The 21,742-nt window shown below is 38.0% G+C and overlaps 1 protein-coding gene across 6 annotated transcripts in view; it reads left to right on the top strand.

Moving 5' to 3' along the window:
* The first annotated feature begins 1,660 nt into the window (after positions 1-1,660).
* Positions 1,661-21,742, top strand: part of LOC127956156 (gastrula zinc finger protein XlCGF8.2DB) — a 37,503-nt gene continuing 17,421 nt past the window's right edge. Inside the window, exons 1-3 of one of the 6 annotated variants that reach the window (XR_008153502.1) lie at positions 1,681-1,716; positions 2,203-2,306; positions 5,343-8,602. Coding sequence is in view for 4 of the 6 variants with exons in the window: in XM_052553899.1 (XP_052409859.1) it covers positions 2,228-2,306; positions 11,358-12,409 (1,131 nt within the window). In the remaining 2 variants the exon portion in view is untranslated. The other 5 variants (XR_008153503.1, XM_052553896.1, XM_052553897.1 and 2 more) reach the window with 5 other exon arrangements.

The raw sequence follows: 21,742 nt of genomic DNA on the forward strand, positions 1-21,742 counted from the left end.
GAGAGAAGATGAACCCCCTTACTGTGCGTAAACACAGGGGGTTCATCTTCTCTCTTCCATGATGATGTGAACAAGGTAGGCCATCGGTTCCTTGATATGTGCACAACAAGTGGGACGAGATGTGGCACAGCAGACCTTACCTTCCAAAAGATTGATGGACAATTACAAGAAAATTATATTCCATGCTCAAGAATTCTACAGAAAAACAGTAGTGTTTATGTACATGGCTGCATGTGTCATATTCTACACAACACTGCAAAGCAAGCAGGTTTTTCCTTTGCTAAGGTAAGAGAGTAGACTGAATATATGTTTAATATATGAGTGATGTACAGATGATGGATTTATTAAAATTATTTTGTTATTATACTTAATACTCTTCTGCTAATGCAAGGATTTTGTGTTTGTATTTTTTTCCACACCAAGCCACACCCCTCCATAAGCCCCGCCCCCAAAATCTCACTCTAAGCTGAACTCAAAAGTTGGCAGCCCTGTTAAACATGGAGGAACGACTGATGTTGTCAGTGAGCAGACACCCGGAGCTATACTGACACAAGTATAATACACAAGTTCATATTTTTTGAGTCGTTTATCGACCGGCTGCCTTCCCACCATTTTTTTACAACTATTTTCCCCCTAATATAGCCTACAGCTACTCTTCGCTAACAAGATAATGTGTTTATTCAGAGGATGTGTTCAGGAAAAAGTGGAAAAGCCTCGAATGCTCGATCAACATCAGCCATCTTGCTAACAGACAACCGCCTAGCACTTGCATTCAGAATGTTCAAGCAGCAAACAAGTCACGGTAGACGCTTCCACAGCAGCAGAACTGTACAGATGCTGGACATCCACACACCATAGCACAGTATTATCAGACAGCACTACACCTCCATAACAATGTGCATGACTCAATACTACTCAAATAATAAAGCACTCACCTGTCACTTGTATATAAAGTCTGTGCTTCTCATTCCATGACCCTTTACTCGTATTAAAATAACTTGTGCTCGGTGCCAGCTGTCAGCCAATCATAAATGCAATCTTTGAATTGGTGCACAAAACCATTGTTCGTCAATTCAGTTTAAGTAGTTATCCTTCAGTTATTCCTCTTTTGATCATTTCAAAACCACCTCTTGATGTACTGTGCACTGTGGGTTTAATTCTGGGCGTGATTGTATTGTACAATAGTAGGTTATTAATGTGTGCAATATGCATTTTTATTAAACACTGACAAATAATATTTACAATTTTATGTGGTGTGTAGTATGTAACTTTTTTTAATATTTACAATTAATGTATGAATTTACTTTAATACGAATGTGGGAAGAATAAAAAACAATGTGCAATGCAATGTATCAAATCCATTGTGAAATAAAACTGCAAGTAATTCTACAATTTATGAAAATGTTATTAGATTTGTGTTGGTAAATTATATAAAGAATTAAAAAGTTAAGTACTTGTGTTCATATATTAAACACTGTAGGCTATAATACAATAAACAGACATAGATGTCTGTATATATTGTATGGCCTGTTTAATATGAATCCTGCAGGAATGTCTCTGTCCTCCATGATCCCTGCACAGCACGCAGCTTTCCTTCAGGAATCCCTGCAGGATTTATTTTATTTTATTTATTTTGTAAGAGCGGGACTTTTATTTTGATGGGGTGTCGTGACGTCACAGGACTGTGCCGCGCTCCTGTGATTTGGCTAAAGAAAGGTTTGTTTTTAATCGTGTAACCTGTTTTTATATACAGTCTATGCGTGTAACTTAAAGAGTTTAAATCAGTGCAGCTCGTTTGTGTTATAATAAGCTTTTTAATGAATACGTTATTTTCTATTGTTAGATTATATCTACTAGCGACAATGAACAGCTGTTAAGAGTTAAGCACGGAAAAGAAGCGGTTGATCATGAACACTGTTTGGATCGAAACATTTAATGGATTTAAAAACATTTACTCAAAATATGCAGAAAAGAGCTGTCCGTGACTAGAGTACAACATCTTTTCATATCTGTTGTTAATTTACATGATTGATAATAAACTGTTTTTACAGAGATGCATATAATAATAATCATGTTTAATGCTTTATCTACTGATTCTATAGTTTATTACAGATTATGTCTGTTGTTTTCTGAATTTGCTAGTTTTGAGTGTTTAGACGCACACAGAGATCTGTCTGTTAATTATTCTCATCTCAAACACAGATAAACTCATGATACTGTTATAAAGATGGAGTTCATTAAAGAGGAGAGTGAAGACGTGAAGATTGAAGAAACAGTCAAACATGAAGATACTGAGGAACAAACAGGTCTGTTTCATTCTCATAGTCTCATCATGTTTACTGCATGTAACTCATGATGAAATGAATGAGGTTGCAAAAACAATAACAGAAATAACATTAGAAACTGGGAGAAGAAGCACTTACTGGCAGAATAGTAGCAAACAAGCAATTACTGAAAGAGAAAAACTGGAACGCCTGAAATTTGCAAAAGAACACAAGAAATTGACAAATTTCAATTTTTCAATTAATTTATAGAGCGCTACTGAAGATGGATACCGTCGTAGACCAAATGTGCTGTACAAAATAACCATTAACAGAACTGAGACATAGACAAGATCATAAATAAACAGCAAGACCTAAAGCACAACGAATACAGATCATGAATAATAAAATAGATCAGATAAAAACGATTAACCTAGATTTAAAAAAAAATGTACAGTGTCACGGATGATTGGGTATTCACTCAGACTCTAAAAAGCACTGTGGACCGATCAGGGCTCTGTAGTGAGACCATTTCATTTGCTGAGCCAGAGCCGATCCGCATAATTGTGTTTGTGTTCAGGGAGCATCAAAGGCAACTTAAAACCTGTTTGTGTAGCGCTGAGTAATAATACATCACTGACATATCTGTTGAGTCCCTGAATACTTTCATTATAGCCTTATAAACGAAGAGTAGACTGTGCAGTGTAGTGAGCTTTACTATGATGGACCTTTGAGAGATTGTGATGAGCTAAGATGAGTGACAGCTTTCAAAGATTATTAGCCTGAGAGCTTGCCAATGTGATTTAAACTGATTAAATACAACAGCTCAATAACAAGAAGTTAATATTAAGTAACTTACACTGAATACTTCAATTTATAATTGTTTTAAGTATGACAACTGAAAAAAAAAACAGCTTCATATTGGGCTCCTGCATGACCCTACATTAAACACTGCGATCATACTTTTAAACTGGGGCTGTGAATCTTTCGGTAGACAGCGATTAGATTCGATTCAGCATTCATAGGCGAGTGCAATCCTGTAATAGTGGAGCGTGTGAAAGAGAAGCATGATTCAAGAACACTGGTCAAGGTCTCCATTAATTTGTGCGTGTATTAATTTAATGTGTATATATTTTGAAAGCATTGAATTGCTATAGAAATCGCGATTCATTCAAGATATGTCTAATCAATTGTTATTATTATTTTTTATTTTTAGCATTAAAATAATGCCAAATTCATAAGGGAATTCAAATAGTAAATATGTAATGCGGCAGACACGATCACTTCAGTGCCTCTGTTCAAGCGGCATGTGAACCCATTATATCTTTCTCTTTACTTCTATAGTATGATGAAATATAAATGAACATCAAAAGGTAGACTATTTTATAAGAGAGCCTACAGGGGCCCACAACTTATTGAAATGCTTCATGTAAAAGCTCATTCAGTGTTTCAAACTACAATAAACGTGTAAAGCTTGTAAACATTGCGACGTAACAATACATTTACCTTAGAATAACCATTTAGTGTCCATAAGTTCATCAGTCAGCTAGAAAAATAAATATTAAGAGCATTTTTCTGTATTTTTGTGCTATTGCACATTAATATTTTTACTTAAGCTTTTGTCTACGTGATATAAAAGAAATGCAAGCTAAAGACAAAATCCAACTCCTATAAAATATAATTTTTCTAATAAAGAAAAACCTACTCGTTGTGTGAAAGACACAACGTTTATAGGATGCACTGAGGAGGAGCTCAAACTACACTCAGTGACCAAGTGATACTTGGTACAGTTCTGTGTAATAAATAATTCTTGTGTGACTGTGACTGTATATTTCTATTTGGAAAAGATGTTTAGTTCCCACTTAAACCTTTTAACCTGCACCTGGATGCCGGCCTGAACACTCTTTGTTTGCAAGTGTCAATGTTTACAAATAGATTAAATGAAACGGGACAAAATTAATCTTGACAAACTATGTATCATTATACTGGGGAACTGGACTGTTTCCCAGTGGTACAAATTCCTCTTTTCAGATGAGAGCTAGTTTCGTATTTCGTTTGGAAACCAAGGTCCTAGAGTCTGGAGGAAGGGTGGAGAAGCTCATAGCACAAGTTGCTTGAAGTCCAGTGTTAAGTTTACACAGTCTGTGATGATTTGGGGTGCAATGTCATCTGCTGGTGTTGGTTTATTGTAGGGTGACCACCTGCTAATAAGCCCAAGGGGGGACAAGGGGTATGTTTCTGAGGGACAATGTGAGACACTGCCTTGGGCCCCCACCCCACGGGCAGACTCACTGATAGTGGTTAACCCATTTCTAGCACATACCACCTTACATGGTATATTAATAATGCCCTATTCCTCTAAACATGTGTAACTGCTGATGTATGCTCATGACAGAATTGACATATGCACTTCCACTTACAATTTACTTTAGCTCATATAAAGCATTCACGTTGAACAAGAGTGAATGAATTGTCCAGTTTTTTTTTCTCATGTTTTTGTAATATCTGGGAAGCCAGAATGTGCATGCATCAACAGAAACGTTTTTTTTTTTTTAAGCGAACCGTGCAATCCCTATTACCTCAATAATCAATCAATTACAGGCCTAAAACAATCATGCCCGAGCAGACGGATATTAGTACATCTCATCACACCGGCACCTGCGTCTAAATCAGTTGTATGGTCTGGTTTTCAGTCTAAAACAGCTGCGTCAAGTATAAATGTCCCGTCTGTTTCGGGAGGTGCGCGCGCAGTCAGCGGAGGCTCACACCTGTTTTTCTCAGTTTTTGAAAAATCTTCGCGATCGACTTAAAATGCTTCCAAGATTGACTTGTTGACCGTGATCGACGGGTGGCTGACTCCAGATATAGATGAGTGACCAACTTTTTTTGAGCAAGCATTGATAATGCGTGACAGTCTCTCAATTTGTGGGACACATGAATTGGGATTCAAACGCTGTGCGCGCATGCGCTACGCTGGACGGGTGGTCACCCTAGTTTGTGTTTTTTGAAACAGAAATCTTGGAGCACTTCATGCTTCCTTCTGCTGACCAGCTTTTTGAAGATGCTGATTTCATTTTCCAGCAGGATTTGGCGCATGCCCACACTGCCAGAAGCACCAAAAGTTGGTTGAATGACCATGGTGTTGGTGTGCTTGACTGACCAGCAAACTCACCAGACCTGAACCCCAGAGGGAATCTATGGGCTATTGTCAAGAGGACAATACAAAACAATGCAGATGAGCTGAAGGCCACTGTCAAAGAAACTGGGCTTCCAGACCACCTAAGAAGTGCCACAAACTGATCACTTCCATGCCACGCCAAACCAAGACAGTAATTCAAGCAAAAAGAGCCCCTACCAAGTATTGAGTACATGTACAGTAAATGAACAAACTTTCCAGAAGGCCAAAAATTCATTTAAATGTTTTTTTTTTATTGTGTGAAATATGAGTCCCGATAGTTTTTTCATGTACGTACAGTAAGGGAGGGATTGGCAAAATCACACATGTAGTAAATCAACCTGGACACTAGAAACATACAACAACCTTTAGGAACATGAAAAAAAGCCTTTTGGGGAGTTTTTATAGCCATAATTGTGTACTGTGTTTGTGTATAGGGGTATATATACAAACCCGATTCCAAAAAAGTTGGGACACAGTAAAAATTGTGAGTAAAAAAGGAATGGAATACTTTACAAATCTCAAACTTATATTCTATTCACAATAGAATACAGATAACATATCAAATGTAGAAAGTGAGACATTTTGAAATGTCATGCGAAATTCTGGCTAATTTTGGATTTCCAGAGAGCTACACATTCCAAAAAAGTTGGGACAGGTAGAAATAAGAGGCCAGAAAAGTTAAATGTGTATATAAGGAACAGCTGGAGGACCAATTTGCAACTTATTAGGTCATTGGGAACATGATTGGGTATAAAAAGAGCCTCTCAGAGTTGCAGTGTCTCTCAGAAGTCAAGATGGGCAGAGGATCACCAATTCCCTGAGTTTCTCAGAGAAAAATTGCAAAGAGTTTGAAGTTATCATCATCTACAGTGCATAATATCATCCAAAGATTCAGAGAATCTGGAACAATCTCTGTGTGTAAGGGTCAAGGCTGGAAAACCATACTGGATCCCCACGATCTTCAGCTCTTAGACAGCACTGCATCACATACAGGAACATGATCCAGAAGCGCAGATGTTTTCTCTGGGCCAAAGCTCGTTTAAAATGGACTGTGGCAAAGTGGAAAACTGTTCTGTGGTCAGACAAATCAAAATCTGAAGTTCTTTTTGGAAAACTGGGACGCCATGTCATCCGGACTAAAGAGGACAAGGACAACCCAAGTTGTTATCAGCGCTCAGTTCAGAAGCTGCATCTCTGATGGTATGGGGTTGCATGAGTGTGTGTGGCATGGGCAGCTTACACATCTGGAAAGGCACCATCAATGCTGAAAGATGTATCCAAGCTCTAGAACAACACATGCTCCCATCCAGACATCGTCTCTTTCAGGGAAGACCTTGCATTATCCAATATGACAATGCCAGACCACACACTGCATCAATTACAACATCAAGGCTGCGTAAAAGAAGGATCCGGGTACTGAAATGGCCAGCCTACAGTCCAGATCTTTCACCCATGGAAAACATTTGGTGCATCATAAAGCGGAAGATGTGACAGAGAAGACCTAAAACAGTTGAGCAACTAGAAGCCTGTATTAGACAAGAATGGGACAACATTCCTATTCCTAAACTTGAGCAACTTGTCTCAGTCCCCAGACATTTGCAGACTGTTATAACAAGAAGAGGGGATGCCACACAGTGGGAAACATGGCCTTGTCCCAACTTTTTTGAGATGTGTTGATGCCATGAAATGTATTTTTATTACTTATTTTTCCCTTAAAATGATACATTTTCTCAGTTTAAACATTTGATATGTCATTTATGTTGTATTCTGAATAAAATATTGAAATTTGAAACTTCCTCATCATTGCATTCAATTTTTATTCACAATTTGTACACTGTTCCAACTTTTTTGGAATCTGGTTTGTATAATGCGATGCACTTGCCTCAGATGGGGCCATTCTATTGACAGACCACCTCATTCACCGACAAAAACCTTGTTAACTCCACTTGAGCTTGTTTTTCATATCGCCTAATATTAAGTGCAAGTGTCTGATACAATACCGACACTGACGACACAGCGTTGTTTAATTATTGTTTCCCCCTTTTTCTTTTTCCCCATTTTAGTAGTGCGCCATGAAATAGTTTTATTTGTCAACATCCACAACAGACATCATATTGTGTGTATTTGGTTGCTTAGGATCAACAAACTAGGGATGCAACGATACCACTTTTTCAAAACCATCTGATCCGATACCAAACATTCTAAGTATCTGCCGATACCGATACCAATCCGATTTCAGTGTTTGTTTATTTGTTTATTTTTTTACCTTCAAAACTAAGGACTGTTCATATATCACTTATTCATTAAAATGTATTTGTTTTAGGTTAAGAAAGAAATACCAAATCTGACCGCACATTACTTGATGAAAAAGGGGAAAACATAAGAGATATATGATGCAATCTACAGTATGGCAGACAAATTTATTAAGAAAAGATGATGCAATAACAAAATTTATTTATTTCCCTCATTATAAACTTGAAAGCTGCGAGCATTTTTAAACCATGCAATATAGCTACACACAGTCCCCCGCCGAAATTTAGGACCTGATTAAATATAACTATTATACAGAGATTTGTAAAATAAAATTCTAAATATTTTTAGGCCTGAAAAATGGTTGTTTTAAAATTGCATGCCATTACCATATTATTCATGACCTTACAGACCCTAAAAGCAACTGATGCACGCTCTTAATCACTTAAACTAGTCCACCAATGTGATTGTGCGAATGCTCCGTTACCGTAATCACATGCCGAATCACATACCCCACTTTTTTCCGGGACCTCAAAATTTACAAATTAAGCACTGCTTTGTACATACAGTAAGGGAGGTATTGGCAAAATCTCACTTGTAGTAAATCAACCTGGACACTAGAAACATACTACAACCTTTTAGGAACATAAAAAAAATCATTTTGAGGACTTTTTATAATCATAATTGTGTACTCTGTTTGTGTAAAGGGGTATATATATTTATATAAAAATTCACCTATAGTAAGAATTGTCCCTTCAGCAGCCTTGATGAATGTGTAGCGAATATCTTGTGTAACTTGCATTAATACTCTGGGTTCATCTGCCTGTCTATAGTTTGCTTCATTAGATTTTGTTTTTTTAATACATATGACGGAAACAGCATGAAACCTTGCACGTTACGTTTATATTCGACATAACTGGATATAGTTTGCATCATTAGTAAGGTGTAAGTTTGGACTTCTTATATCACTGCATTAGTTCACTGAGGCGCGTTATGCACTTTTCACGTTACGCGTCTATGGGAATCCTGGAGTGGGACGTATGAGGGGAACCCCTAGTATTACAACCCAGCATCACACAAGCCATACAAAGTTAAGGAAACTAAGCACTAGGGTCGGGAACTGAGAACCAGTTCTTATTAAAATGGTTCTGGTGTGGCACGTGATCAAGCGCTGTGAGCAGCCTTGAGCTGGTTTTCTGACAATTCGTCATTTCCCATAAAGGAAACCAAACCAAATAACAGAAACGCCACCTCTTCAATTACTGAGCACATTTATCTAATAACGTACACTCCACATACGTGCATGCTGTGTCGTGTCTTTAACTGCCAAACATATGTTTCCAATGACTGTATGCACGCTCGCGCCTTTGATCACTGTGTACGTTGTTTTGTTTAACCGTACGTGTACTGGCAGCGCACAGCACCTGCCTCCACTAAATTACATTATATTTTCCCCCAAACTGTCATTAATATACATACTGACGTCAACTTGGACCACTAAATAAATAGAGTGCTATTGTTATGTAAGTATGAGTGTTAAATTATTTAGTGTACAGGTCAAAATAAGGGCTTTATGGAGTGTGTGTATTCATGTTTTTAAGTATAACAGTTTATATTTCATTAATTTAGGGAAATGAACAAGTGTCTTAGCCCTCAAGGGACTATTTGGCCAACCAGCTTAATCCTGTTTAAAAAGCAAAACGTTACTGATATTGTAAAAAACATAAACTTTGAAGCAAATGCTAGTTGATGGACTAGCATTACTCAACATTACTTACTACCTTCCAGCAGCACTACATTCAATGAAGGTAAAATAGTAATAGCATAATAGTTTTGTATAATTTGTATAGTGTAATATATATGGTGAAGTTTAACATTGCCAACCTTTAAATTAAGTTGACAATAAGTAATAAACAGTATTGAGTAGTTGAGCAATGTGATTTTTTCTCTTACCACTATTTTTTTAAATAGTCGTTTAATGATTGTAACTGAAATGGAATCGGAACCATAACCGTTAGGCAGAACCAGAACCGGAAAATTTCTAATGATTCCCAACTAAGCACAAATGTAAACATCAGCTTTTCCTCATATACAGTACATACTTGCCCTGATTATCATAATTTCTATTTACCACCTCCTCCATTCCTGCAAATCAGTTTTTATAAATGACTGCTGGAGATAGGCAGTAGAGCACCGATGCATGTTCCTGCAGCTCCTGGATGTGAAATGCTGAATTTTCTGCCGAATTTGAACCACTGAATTTGTGGAAGTGAATTTGTAAAGTAAAATAAAATGGACTGAAAATTCCTTGTCGAATAGTATACCTCATATTTTTAAACCGACTGAATATTGTGGAAGCACAGATGTGACGTGACATTCAGCCAAGTATGGTGACCCATGCTCAGAATTTGTGCTCTGCATTTAACCCATCCGAAGTGCACACACACAGAGCAGTGAACACACACACACACACTGTGAGCACACACCCGGAGCAGTGGGCAGCCATTTATGCTGCGGCGCCCGGGGAGCAGTTGGGGGTTCGATGCCTTGCTCAAGGGCATCTAAGTCGTAGTATTGAAGGTGGAGAGAGAACTGTTCATTCACTCCCCCCACCCACAATTCCGTCCGGCCCGAGACTAGAACCCACAACCCTTCGATTGGGAGTCCGACTCTCTAACCATTAGGCCACGACTTCCCTAAACAGAGCTGTGGCTGTGAGAGGGGTCGTTCAGTGGAGACCACTCCAAACCCAGCTCTTCAACCACCTTCGAGAGGAGATGGGATAAGTTGGTGATCCATCTTGGCTTCGGAGCACTGGGCGCAAACGACGGCAAGGGGGCGAGATCGGAAAACCAAACCCAACAATCTCCTCTGTGTCCAAAGCTGCCTATGACATACTGTCATCTGACAGCTTGTCGTCGCTTACCCCAAATTAAACCAGGTCTCTTGAGCTGGCAGAGGGACACAGGTCAGGCTGGGAAAGAGCCTCTGCTGCCGAGCCAATGGTTAGTTTTTTAATACACTGCATGAACCAGTGGCCCTGCACTGTGTGATTGAAAAAGGCTTCAGTTCAGGAGAAAAAAAAGGCTTTTTTCCATAGCATCTTTAGTAACATGGAGAAAAAGTGAACTATTGACAAGGAACTTTTGATTACTTAATGATATCACCACATTTAATTTAATTCAGATACAGCATGTTAAAATCTACATAATCAACTTTAGAACATAATCGACTGAATGTCAAATAAGACAGATATGAATAATGTTCCTTGAGCAAATTTTATTCCGTTAATTTTTATCATTAATAGCTCAGGAGAATTTCCAATTAAAAACTTTTTTCCCCCTGAAAGTTCAGAAAGTTTTCTTTCAAACTATACCAACCTTTTTAATCGCCTTGCTTGTTACTTGTGTGTATGTCACTTAGAGAAAAAAAACCTTCAGTGAGGCAAAATACCTTTAGGGCTTAAATGATTAATAATTTTATCTAGAGTTTCAAATGTGTCTGGTTTTGATTTAACGTTGTGACCTTACAGCTGCGAGTATATGCAGTGGTAATAGTCATTTTGGTACCCACTGAACTTTTGGCATTTGATGTTTTACAAGTTTGTCTAAAAGAATTCATATCTTTGTGCCAAGGTGATAACTTGTATTCCTTTCTGTTCACTCTAGACCTGATGGCGCTGAAAGAGGAGAGTCAAGACCTGAATGAAATGGAAGAGAAATATCATGACCTCAGGGCTGGAGAAAAATCTTTTAGTTACTCACAGACTCATAAAACAGAAACTACAAACCTTAAAGTCCAGATGAGAGTTCACACTGGAGACAGTCCTTTCATCTGCCAACACTGTGGAAGGAGTTTCGATCTAAAAGAAAGCCTTAAAAGTCACTTTAAAATCCACACTGAAGGGAATTTGTTCATGTGTTCTCAATGTGGAAAGAGTTTTACACAGAAAAAAACACTCAATGTCCACATGAGGATTCATACTGGAGAGAAGCCTTACTCCTGCAAACTGTGTGAGATGAGCTTCAGACGAGGAGAAAGTTTTAGGTCTCACATGAGAGTTCACACTGGACAGAGCCCTTTCACCTGCCAACAGTGTGGGAATGGCTTTAATCGAAAACAAAGTCTTAAAGTTCACTTAAAAATCCATGCTGGAGAGAAGCCATTCATATGCTCTCAGTGTGGAAAGAGTTTTACACAGAAATCAACCCTTAATATCCACATGAGGATTCACACTGGAGAGAAGCCGTACTCCTGCAAACTGTGTGGGAAGAGTTTCTCAGTAAAAGGAAGTCTTAAAATTCACATGAGAATTCACACCGGAGAGAAACCTTTCATTTGCTCTCAGTGTGGAAAGAGTTTCAAACAGAAAAAAGAACTTGAAGGCCACATGAGAGTTCACACTGGAGAGAAACCTTTTGATTGTGATCAGTGTGGAAAGAGTTTCGGACATAAATCACACCTCAATAAACACATAAGGATTCACACTGGAGAGAAGCCTTTTACTTGCCAAGAGTGTGGAAAGTGCTTCGCAGTTAAAGAAAACCTTAAGACTCACATGAGATTTCACAGTGGAGAGAAGCCTTACAAGTGTCCTCAGTGTGGAAAGTGCTTCACAGTTAAAGGAAACCTTAAGACTCACAGCAGAGTTCACACTGGAGAGAGAGGCCTTACAAGTGTGTTCAGTGTGAAAAGTGTTTCAAAAATAACACATGCCTGAAACGGCATTTGCAAACGCATTCTGATAATAAACTTCCGTTGTCCTCAGTTAGGGCTGTAGCGATAACTGCAATATTGTAATACCGCGCTATTGACAATCAAACCGCAGAGGAAAGATAGCAACCGCAGTGTTCAGTTTTTTTTTTTTTTTTTTTTTTCTTTTTTCACTGTGCATTCAATGTTAAATAAATTAATGATACTATATGGTTCCGACTGTAATTTTCTCGCGAGCCGTTGTAGCTTTATGGTGCTTCGTTTGTTTGGAATAGGCCGGCTGAAACGATGGGAGGCGCTCAATCTCGTCCCAAAACCTAATGTCATGTCACCAGTTTGGAAACATTTTTGCTTTCAACCCAATGAAAAGGGCGAGCCAGCGAATATAGATGAGCCGATATGCAAAATTTGCAAAAAGGTTCCTGTGACGCGGCAATACATCTAATTTGAGGTCATCGGGACATTCTAAAACGCTTAACGTGAAAAACGCTTTACGTGGTGTAATGTAACAATACAGTGATATTAACAGACCGAACTCACTAAACATCATATTAATAAAGTATATTATCTACAAAAAATCAGATGATCCCTGAATATGAATGCAAGTCGTTTAATAACACGTTAAGCCTTTTCCTCTCATAGAAAACCATCATAAGGCTTAACGTGTTATTAAACATCTTATTTTTTTTATAGATAGTATACTTTATTAGTATGATTTTTAGTGAGTTTGGTATGTTAATATCACTGTCTTAGTACATTAAGCCATGTTAAGCGTTTCTCACGGTAAGCGTTTTAGAGTGTCCCCGGTCATCCAGCGCAGCTGCCCCCTCAAGCATCAGGTCACGGAGCAACATCAAACAGAACAGCTGAGACCGGCCGACAGTAAGAAGTAGCTGAAGCCTTTGCGAAATCTGTAAAATACAGGCGTGAAAGTAACAGGCATACCTGCTGAAGTCACGGACAACCTCCGCGTCAGTGCCCATACCCAAGAGAGCGTGAGCAGATAACGAGCTCACACACTATCTGCATGAGGAGTGCATCGACTCCTGAGCGAATCAAGTGTCCTGGTGGGCCAGTGGTGACGTGATAATCAGTCTAGATTTCCGCTGCTGTCCAATGTCGCGCGCAAATACGTGTAATACATGTTAGAACTCTTTGATTTCTTTAAAAATTTTACTGGAAAACGCATGTTTTTGTTGCTGTTTGGCGTTTAACAATAAACAAAAATGTTTTAAAACGTGTCTCTCTGTCAGTTAAAAAAAGCAACAATATATGCTACATAACTCAACGATAGAGCTTTGTTTGCAGAAAAATCAGGATAAATTAGGTATGTAAAAAAAAAAAAAATTACAGTACATTTATAATAAGTGATTATTTTTGAAATATTGTAGCTTGTTCAGGTCATCACTTTTGCGAGGAAACACATACCTATTCACATGCATGAATAGCCATAGACAAACTTGGAGAAGTAGCTCTGGTTAGAATGTTTTTCCGTGTAATGCATGCAGTTTTGTTTATTAACCGCTAGAGCGCCAAAATGTTGCTTTAAAAGAGCACTAATTGGATTCAAGTGTGATTAACATACATTTAAACTAAAAATAGGTGTATGCTGCTGTTTGGGAACTAGTTCTGGGAGGCAGTTATACATAAATACTTTGACAGACTTTGCTTGGGCATTTCCGAATGACCACAACAAAATTTCAGATGCTGTGGAACAAGATAAGTCTGCTGATTTGTCAGGATTTACAGTCTCATAGCGCAAACCTCACATGTCTTTTCTGATGTGCTTGAGGAAATTTATTTGCAAAATGAATTTCCATCTCCCATTATTCACATTAACCCTATAGCTGATCATCAAGCATAAATCCAAGGTTTCTGGCTGTTTTTGAAGGAGTTATGGTTGATGTGCCTAACTTGATGGTGAAGTTGTGATGAAACAACGGGTTTGCTGGAATCACAAGCAGTTCTGTCTTGGCAAGGTTGAGTCGAAGGTGATGGTCCATCATCCAGGAAGAAATGTCTGTTAGACAAGCTGAGATGCGAATAGCTACCGTCGGATCATCAGGATGGAATGAGAGGTAGAGTTGAGTGTCATCAGCATAGCAGTGGTATGAAAAGCCATATTTCTGGATGACAGAACCTAATGATGCCATGTAGACAGAGAAGAGAAGTGGTCCAAGAACTGAGCCCTGAGGCACCCCAGTAGTTAGTTGTTGTGACTTGGACACCTCACCTCTCAAGGACCTATCTGATAGGTTAGACTCAAACCACTGGAGTGTGGTTCCTGAGATGCCCTTTGCCAGTAGGGTTGATAGGAGGATCTGGTGGTTAACCATGTCAAAAGTAGCTGACAGATCAAGCAGGATAAGTACTGAAGATTTGGATTCTGCTCTTGCCAGTCTCAGTTGAATGTCCACTTCTGAAGCCTGATTGGTTGCTGTCAAGGAGGTTGTTCTGTGTGAGAAAGAAAGAAACTTGGTTGAACACAGCTAGATCAAAGTGTTTTGCAATGAAAGGAAGAAGAGAAACTGAACTGTAGTTCTCTAAAAGAGATGGCTTGAGGGTGGGTTTCTTAAGTAGTAGAATTATACACGCCTGTCTAAATTAGGGAAAAAAGGGAAAAACACCAGTGTGGAGGGAAGTGTTGATGATGTGAGTGAGTGCAGGTACAACTGCAGGAGAAATGGCTCGAAGGAGATGAGATGGAATAGGATAGTAGGATGTAGTAGTAGTAGTATTAGGATGATTAGAAAGGATGAGTTTGGAGACTTCTGCCTCAGAGAGTAAAGAGAAGGACGTAAATGAGTGTATGTTTGCTGATTATATGTGCTTGACAGGTTGTGGTGTGGAAAATTGTGGACTGATGTTTTTAATTTTATTAATGAAAAACATGGCAAAGTTGTCAGCTATTAGAGATGAAGCACGAGGGGAAGGAGGACAAAAAAGTGAGGAAAATGTTTTAAAAAGCATGTGAGAGTAATACGAATTGTTAATTTTGTTATGGCAGTATGTCGTTTTAGCAATGGAGACATTAGCAGAGAAAGAAGATAGGAGTGACTGATACACAATAAGGTCAGTAGTATTTTTGGACTTGCGCCACACCCTTTCAGAAGCTCTAAGCTTAGAACGGTGTTGGCGTAGAACATCAGATAACCAAGGGGCAGAAGGGGTGTTACGGGCTGGCCTGGAAGATAAGGGGCAAACAGTGTCTAAACAAGATGTAAGAGTGGAGCAGAAAGTATCAGTAGCACTGTTAGCATCCAAAGATGCAAACAGTTTAGGTGAAAGAAGTGAAGATGAAACCATTGCAGATAGCCGGGAGGGTGAAAGTGTGCGTAGGTTACGTCGAAAGATGACATGTGGAGGGGTAAGTGATGTGTCAGGGATCATGTTGAGGTTAAGAGTGAGGAGGAAGTGATCCGACGTGTGCAGTGGAGTAACCAGAACATGATCAGTAGAGCAGTTTCGTGTATAAATAAGGTCCAGATGGTTGCCTGATTTGTGAATAGCAGTAGTTGACCCTCAATTAAGATCAGAAGAGCCAAGCAGAGTATCTAGGTGGATGTTGAAATCTCCAAGCATAACTAGGGGAGTACCATCCTCAGGAAAGGTTGAGAGCAACACATCTAATTCATCTAAAAAGTTACCTAGTGGTCCTGGGGGTCGATAGACAACTACAAAATGTATTTTAAGAGGATAGGTAACAGTAACTGAATGAGATTCAAAGGAGCTGTTGATACCCAAAGATTAAATTTCCAATTATTAGAGATGAGCAGACCAGTACCTCCACCTAGTATTCACATGCTTGTTTATATTTTGTTTGTACTGCAACAAAAAAATAAAATAAAATAAAATAACTTGTTAAAATTTCACATAGACCTCAAAAATGGACTGGACAAAATTATTGGCTTCTTGTCAGAATTGTAAGAAATAATTGCTTTTCAAGCATGTAATGGTCCTGTCATTTGTATGTAGACACGTGGCAAGTAACTGGTGTGGGCAATATAGCAATCACACTTGCAACCAGTTAAGATTGAGAAAAGTTGACTCAACCTTTGTGTTGTGTATTACACTGAGCATGGAGAAAAAATAAAAAAAGTTGTCTATGGGTTTACAAGTCAATCTATAGAGACCTTAATGTAACTGTGTCCAATGTGCACAATATCATCAAGAGGTTTACAGCCCATGGCAACAAGTCAATGTAATCGGAAAGGATGACCTGTAGTGGGAATTGGACGGAAGTCTATGGACTGGAATCATGACCCTTAACCAAGGAGCTGCTGCTTTTCTGTCAACTCTGTTTTGGACATAGAGGACCTCTTGAACCACATGACCCCTGCTCTGGTTAGGGCTGCCTATATATCAATGGAAGCAATTTTGTACATTTTCTGTGCTGCTAGATTCAACGTATGTAGCAACATCTATATTGCCATCATTATAAACCGTCACTGCTAAAATCTTGCTTAGCTGTATGTCAAACTCTTCTACAAGGTAAAAGATCTCCTCTGCCACTATTTAACAGTTTGGGATTGGTACACTGTCCTGGTGTGGGGGACCTTCTGTTTTACACTGCCCTGCCTTGTGTAGAGCTCTGTAACAGTAAGATAGTGGTCCTGGCTGAGGCTGGTCCATCCATCTGATGTGATGGCCAGATTTGCCACGCCCTTCAACTCACTGAACATATTGGCCTTTTCAACATCTTACCAAGACAATCCAATTGAAATCAACACAATTTCAAATAAGTTGAGCGTAACAATTAGGGTGATTCTAAATTTTTTTTTAATTGCATGAATAACATTGATTCAGCATGACTTCGATGATGCCCTACACTGCACAGTCTAGTTTAGTTTAGTTTAGTTTAGTTTATTTGTTTAGCACATGTTTAGTACAAGTACAAAACTATGCAAGGAGGGAACGAAGCCACTCTAGGCTTGTACAGAGTTCCACTCCTGTTCATATTAACTCATGAGACATGCAGACTAAACACTCAAACAAAACAAAACAAACAACAAACGAAACAAAGCAAGAGCATAAGCAAAAAACAACAACAACAAAACAACAATACAAAACAATAGTTCAATAACATAAAAGATTTTATCTAGCAAGTCTAGATAAAAATACAATAGAAAAACAAAAAAAAAGCAAGCACTACCTGGAAAGGACTACATAAAAGCATCAGGCTAGCAATAGAAGTCTCTTCAGATGCTTTTTGAAAACCGAATAAGAGGACATTGATCGCAACGATGGGCTTAACTCACTCCAGAGCTTAGGACCTCTAAAAGAAATATTAAATTGATGTCTTGTAGTTCGTGTGTAAGGTAAGACAAAAGTATTATTGCTATGTCTAGTTTGAAATGAGTGTACATGTGAAATAGGGATAAACAAACTCTGAAAGGAGTCTGGTAGATCTTGTTTCCTATATATAGACTTATGCATAAATATACATGTTTGATAAATATTTACCTTATCAATAGGGAGAATTTTAAATTTATTGTAAAGGGGTGCCGAGGGAGCATATCTATTTGAATGAGAAATAAGTCTAAGATATTTCTTCTGTATGACTATTAATTTCTTCAGATAAGTAGGATAGGTAGCTGCCCAGACAATATTGCAATAATTAATGAATGGAAACAAAAAGCTATAATATAAGGTTAAAAAAGCTGAGGAATGAACTAAAGGACAAACCCTCCTCAATATACCCAACATTTTAGCTGACCTCTTAGATACGAAGTTAATATGGTTAGACCATTTAAGACCACTATCTATAATGACTCCCAAAAACTTGGTATGCTGAACCAATTCGATTTGAGTGTTATTAATAAAGATTTTAGATAATTCTATAGGATAATGTTTGTTAGTATTACAAAAAATCATAAAGTTGCATTTTTTTATATTGAGAGTAAGTTTATTCCATTGAAACCATTCCACAATGGAAGATAGTTCCTCATTGACCGTTTTGATTAAAATATTAAAGTCTTGGTGAGAAGCTACAAGATTTGTATCATCTGCAAATAGTACTGGAAGGAGTTTGGTACAAATCGTGGCCATATCATTAATATAAATTAAGAATGGAAGAGGCCCCAAAATTGATCCTTGTGGAACCCCAATCATAATTTGTGACTTCATGGAGGTATAGCCTTCCAGGTATACATATTGCTCTCTATTAGCTAAGTAGCTTCTAAACCATCTCAAGGCAACATCCTCCACTCCGTATCTACTAAGTTTAGCAATCAAAATGTTGTGATTGACCGTATCGAATGCCTTACTCAGGTCCAGGAAGACTCCAAGAGCAAATTTTTTATTGTCAAGAGCTGAAGAGATATAGTTCACAAGTTGAATGAGGGCATGCTCAGTGGAGTGTCGCTTCCGAAAACCATATTGATGTTTATATAAAATATTATTGGCATCCAGGTGATTTAATAATCTAGAGAAGACAAGTCTTTCCAAGATTTTCGATATACATGGGAGAATTGATATTGGCCTATAATTACCAAATTCCTTGGGGTCACCGGTCTTAAAAATTGGTATAACCCTAGCAACTTTCAAATCCCGAGGGACAATTCCAGTTTTCAAAGACAATGAGAGAATATGAGTGAGAGGTTTAATAATATAGTCAACTGTCTCTTTAATAAGAAGACTTTTAATGCCATCATGACCATGGGCTGCATTTTTAAGTGATAAAATAATATTACGAACTTCTTGAACAGTTGGTGGGTCAAAATTATGGAATGGAGGATACTGACCTTTAATTAAAGAACAGGGATGTATATCTGAGCCATTAATATTAGATGTTAGTTCAGAACCAATCGATATAAAAAACTCATTAAAACCATTAGCAATATCAACAGGGTTGGAGAGAACCCCCTTCTTACTGTTCATTACTACAGGGGCAGTAAATGGGGATTTAGTACGGTTCAGTAAGTGATTAATGAGGTGCCATGTTGTCTTAATGTTTTTAGACAATGCACTATTATATGCACTATTGTATGCACTATTATATGCACTATGTATGCACTATTAATGTCTTAATGTTTTTAGAAGCTTGTGCAAATTGATTTGAATAATAAGCTTTCTTTGCTTTTCTTACTAAAGATGTGAAGTGGTTTTTACATTTCTTATAATTTTCAGTATTAATGGAAGAAGGATTAAAAATAGACCTCCTATAAAGTTTATTTTTTTTCCGGGAAAGCTTTTTTAGCTCATCAGATATCCACGGCTTCCCCTTACAATATTTATTTCTGGATTTTATACTCATCAGCGGAAATGATAAATCTAAGGCCTTATTAAAAGACTTTAAGAATAAACTGTATGCACTATTAATGTCTTGTGACATAAGTACCTCATCCCATATGATATTGCCAGTGGCAGACTTAAAATGATCTATGTCTTTTCTTGAGAATTTACGATATTTATTTGGCCCATTCTTAGGATAACTAGACATTAATTGGCTGGATTGGATAAACTGAAAGACAGGAAGGTGATCAGAGATATCACACATCAGGAGGCCTGAAGTGACCTCAAAATTATAAGAATTAAACAAAATATTATCAATCAGAGTAGCAGATGAGGAAGTGATTCTAGATGGTTTTGTAATAAGAGGGAAAAAATTAAAAGAATGGAGTGCATTTAAAAAATCAACTGTTTGTGTTAAATCACATTTAAGTAAGTTAATATTATAGTCACCGAGTAAAAAACATAATTTGCTTTCTTTGGTTATTAACTCAAGTGTTGATTGAAGTGCATCAATAAATGTATTATGGTCTGAGTCTGGTGGTCTATAGATGCATCCGATCAGAATACTCTTACCATTGAATTGTTGACAAGATGGAATTTCAATAAATATAGACTCTGTATTAGTGGTGTCAAATTCTGCACTAAGATCATCTCTAGCACCAGCAACAAAGGAATTCAAAACATATAGAGAGACACCCCCTCCTCTTTTATTTTTTCTACAAGAATGAAATGATACATAATTAGGTAGGGGGAATAAAGAAAATACGTCATCAGTCAGCCAAGTCTCAGAAAAGGCCAGGACTGAGAAGGAAAAACTTAAGGTAGACAGAAAAGTTCTCAATTCGTCATGATTTTTAGACATACTACGAATATTCCAATGGAAAGTAGAGAAAAGATTTTTAGGAAATTTTATGGTTTGATGCAGTGAGTTTACTTGCCCTTCAGAGTAATAGTTACAAGACAGTTTTAATAAGTTTAAATTAGGTTGATTTACATCAGGATTAAAGAAACTATCATAGATGCCACAACTGTCTATGTTCTGCTCAAACGGGTTGAAAATAAGAGAATTATCATCAAAGATGGTCAAGTCAATAGAAGCCATAGAGCTTAAACTGGCGAGAGAATAGACACAGACTCACGTGAAAAAAACTGGTTGTCCCGTTTGAGATGGCCTCCTACTTCAAAAAAACTAATAGCTAAAGTTATCTGAATATTCCATCTGTCCCAGAGAATTGGATAATCATCGTCCACAATCGCTGACACACACAAAAAAATAAATAAATTAGTAGGTCCGCACATCCAAAGCTGATATTGTAACTCAACTCTAATCATCATTTGTAGAGGTTCAATTCGTCCATTTCCTTCACCATCACTGCTCTTTCCTCTTCTGGTGTTGCTCCAATCGTTCGGATATAAACTTTACCATTTCGAGACCAGGTTGCTTTGATCTTTTTAGCCTTTTTCAGTTGCCGCGCTGCATAAGCAATATTTCCGTTCTTCCTCGTTAAATGTTCATTCACAAACACTCCCGTACCTTTTAACTTGAACCCTTGTTGTAGCAAGGCGATCTTATCCTTTCTGTTGATAAAACGGATTATGATTGCCGGTGGGGTAGGTCTATTTTTGTTATTCCGAGGGAGTGTATGACAGGCTGAGATCTGATTTCTTTGAATGGGAATATCCTTACTACCGAAGAATTGGATAACCTGGACTTCCAGGGTCTCCGTCTCAGCAGTTGTGTCATCAGCATTGTTTCCCGCAGCGACATTGGAATAGGCACGGTGTCGTGTTTTCAATCCAGAGATAATCAGATCATCCAAACGGTAATATTGCTCTACATCATCCAGTCTCTTTTCCAATTCTTTGATCTGCTCGTCTTTCTTCTTTAGTTTAACTTCATAACCGCTCACCTGAGCTTGTAGTAGATTCACCTGTTTCGTGAGCTGCAGGATCTCCGTTTGTTGCGTTGCTATTTTGCCGACCTCTAGTTGGATTGAGGCCAGAGTCTTTATAATATCTTCCATATTGGCGATAATCGTAAACTTTGTCGTTGTTGTAATACTAAAGTATGCATATAAAGATGAGCTCAAGAGCCTCGGTTACATGG

Source organism: Carassius gibelio, chromosome B4 (assembly GCF_023724105.1).
Source record: "Carassius gibelio isolate Cgi1373 ecotype wild population from Czech Republic chromosome B4, carGib1.2-hapl.c, whole genome shotgun sequence".
Classification (NCBI taxonomy): domain Eukaryota; kingdom Metazoa; phylum Chordata; class Actinopteri; order Cypriniformes; family Cyprinidae; genus Carassius; species Carassius gibelio.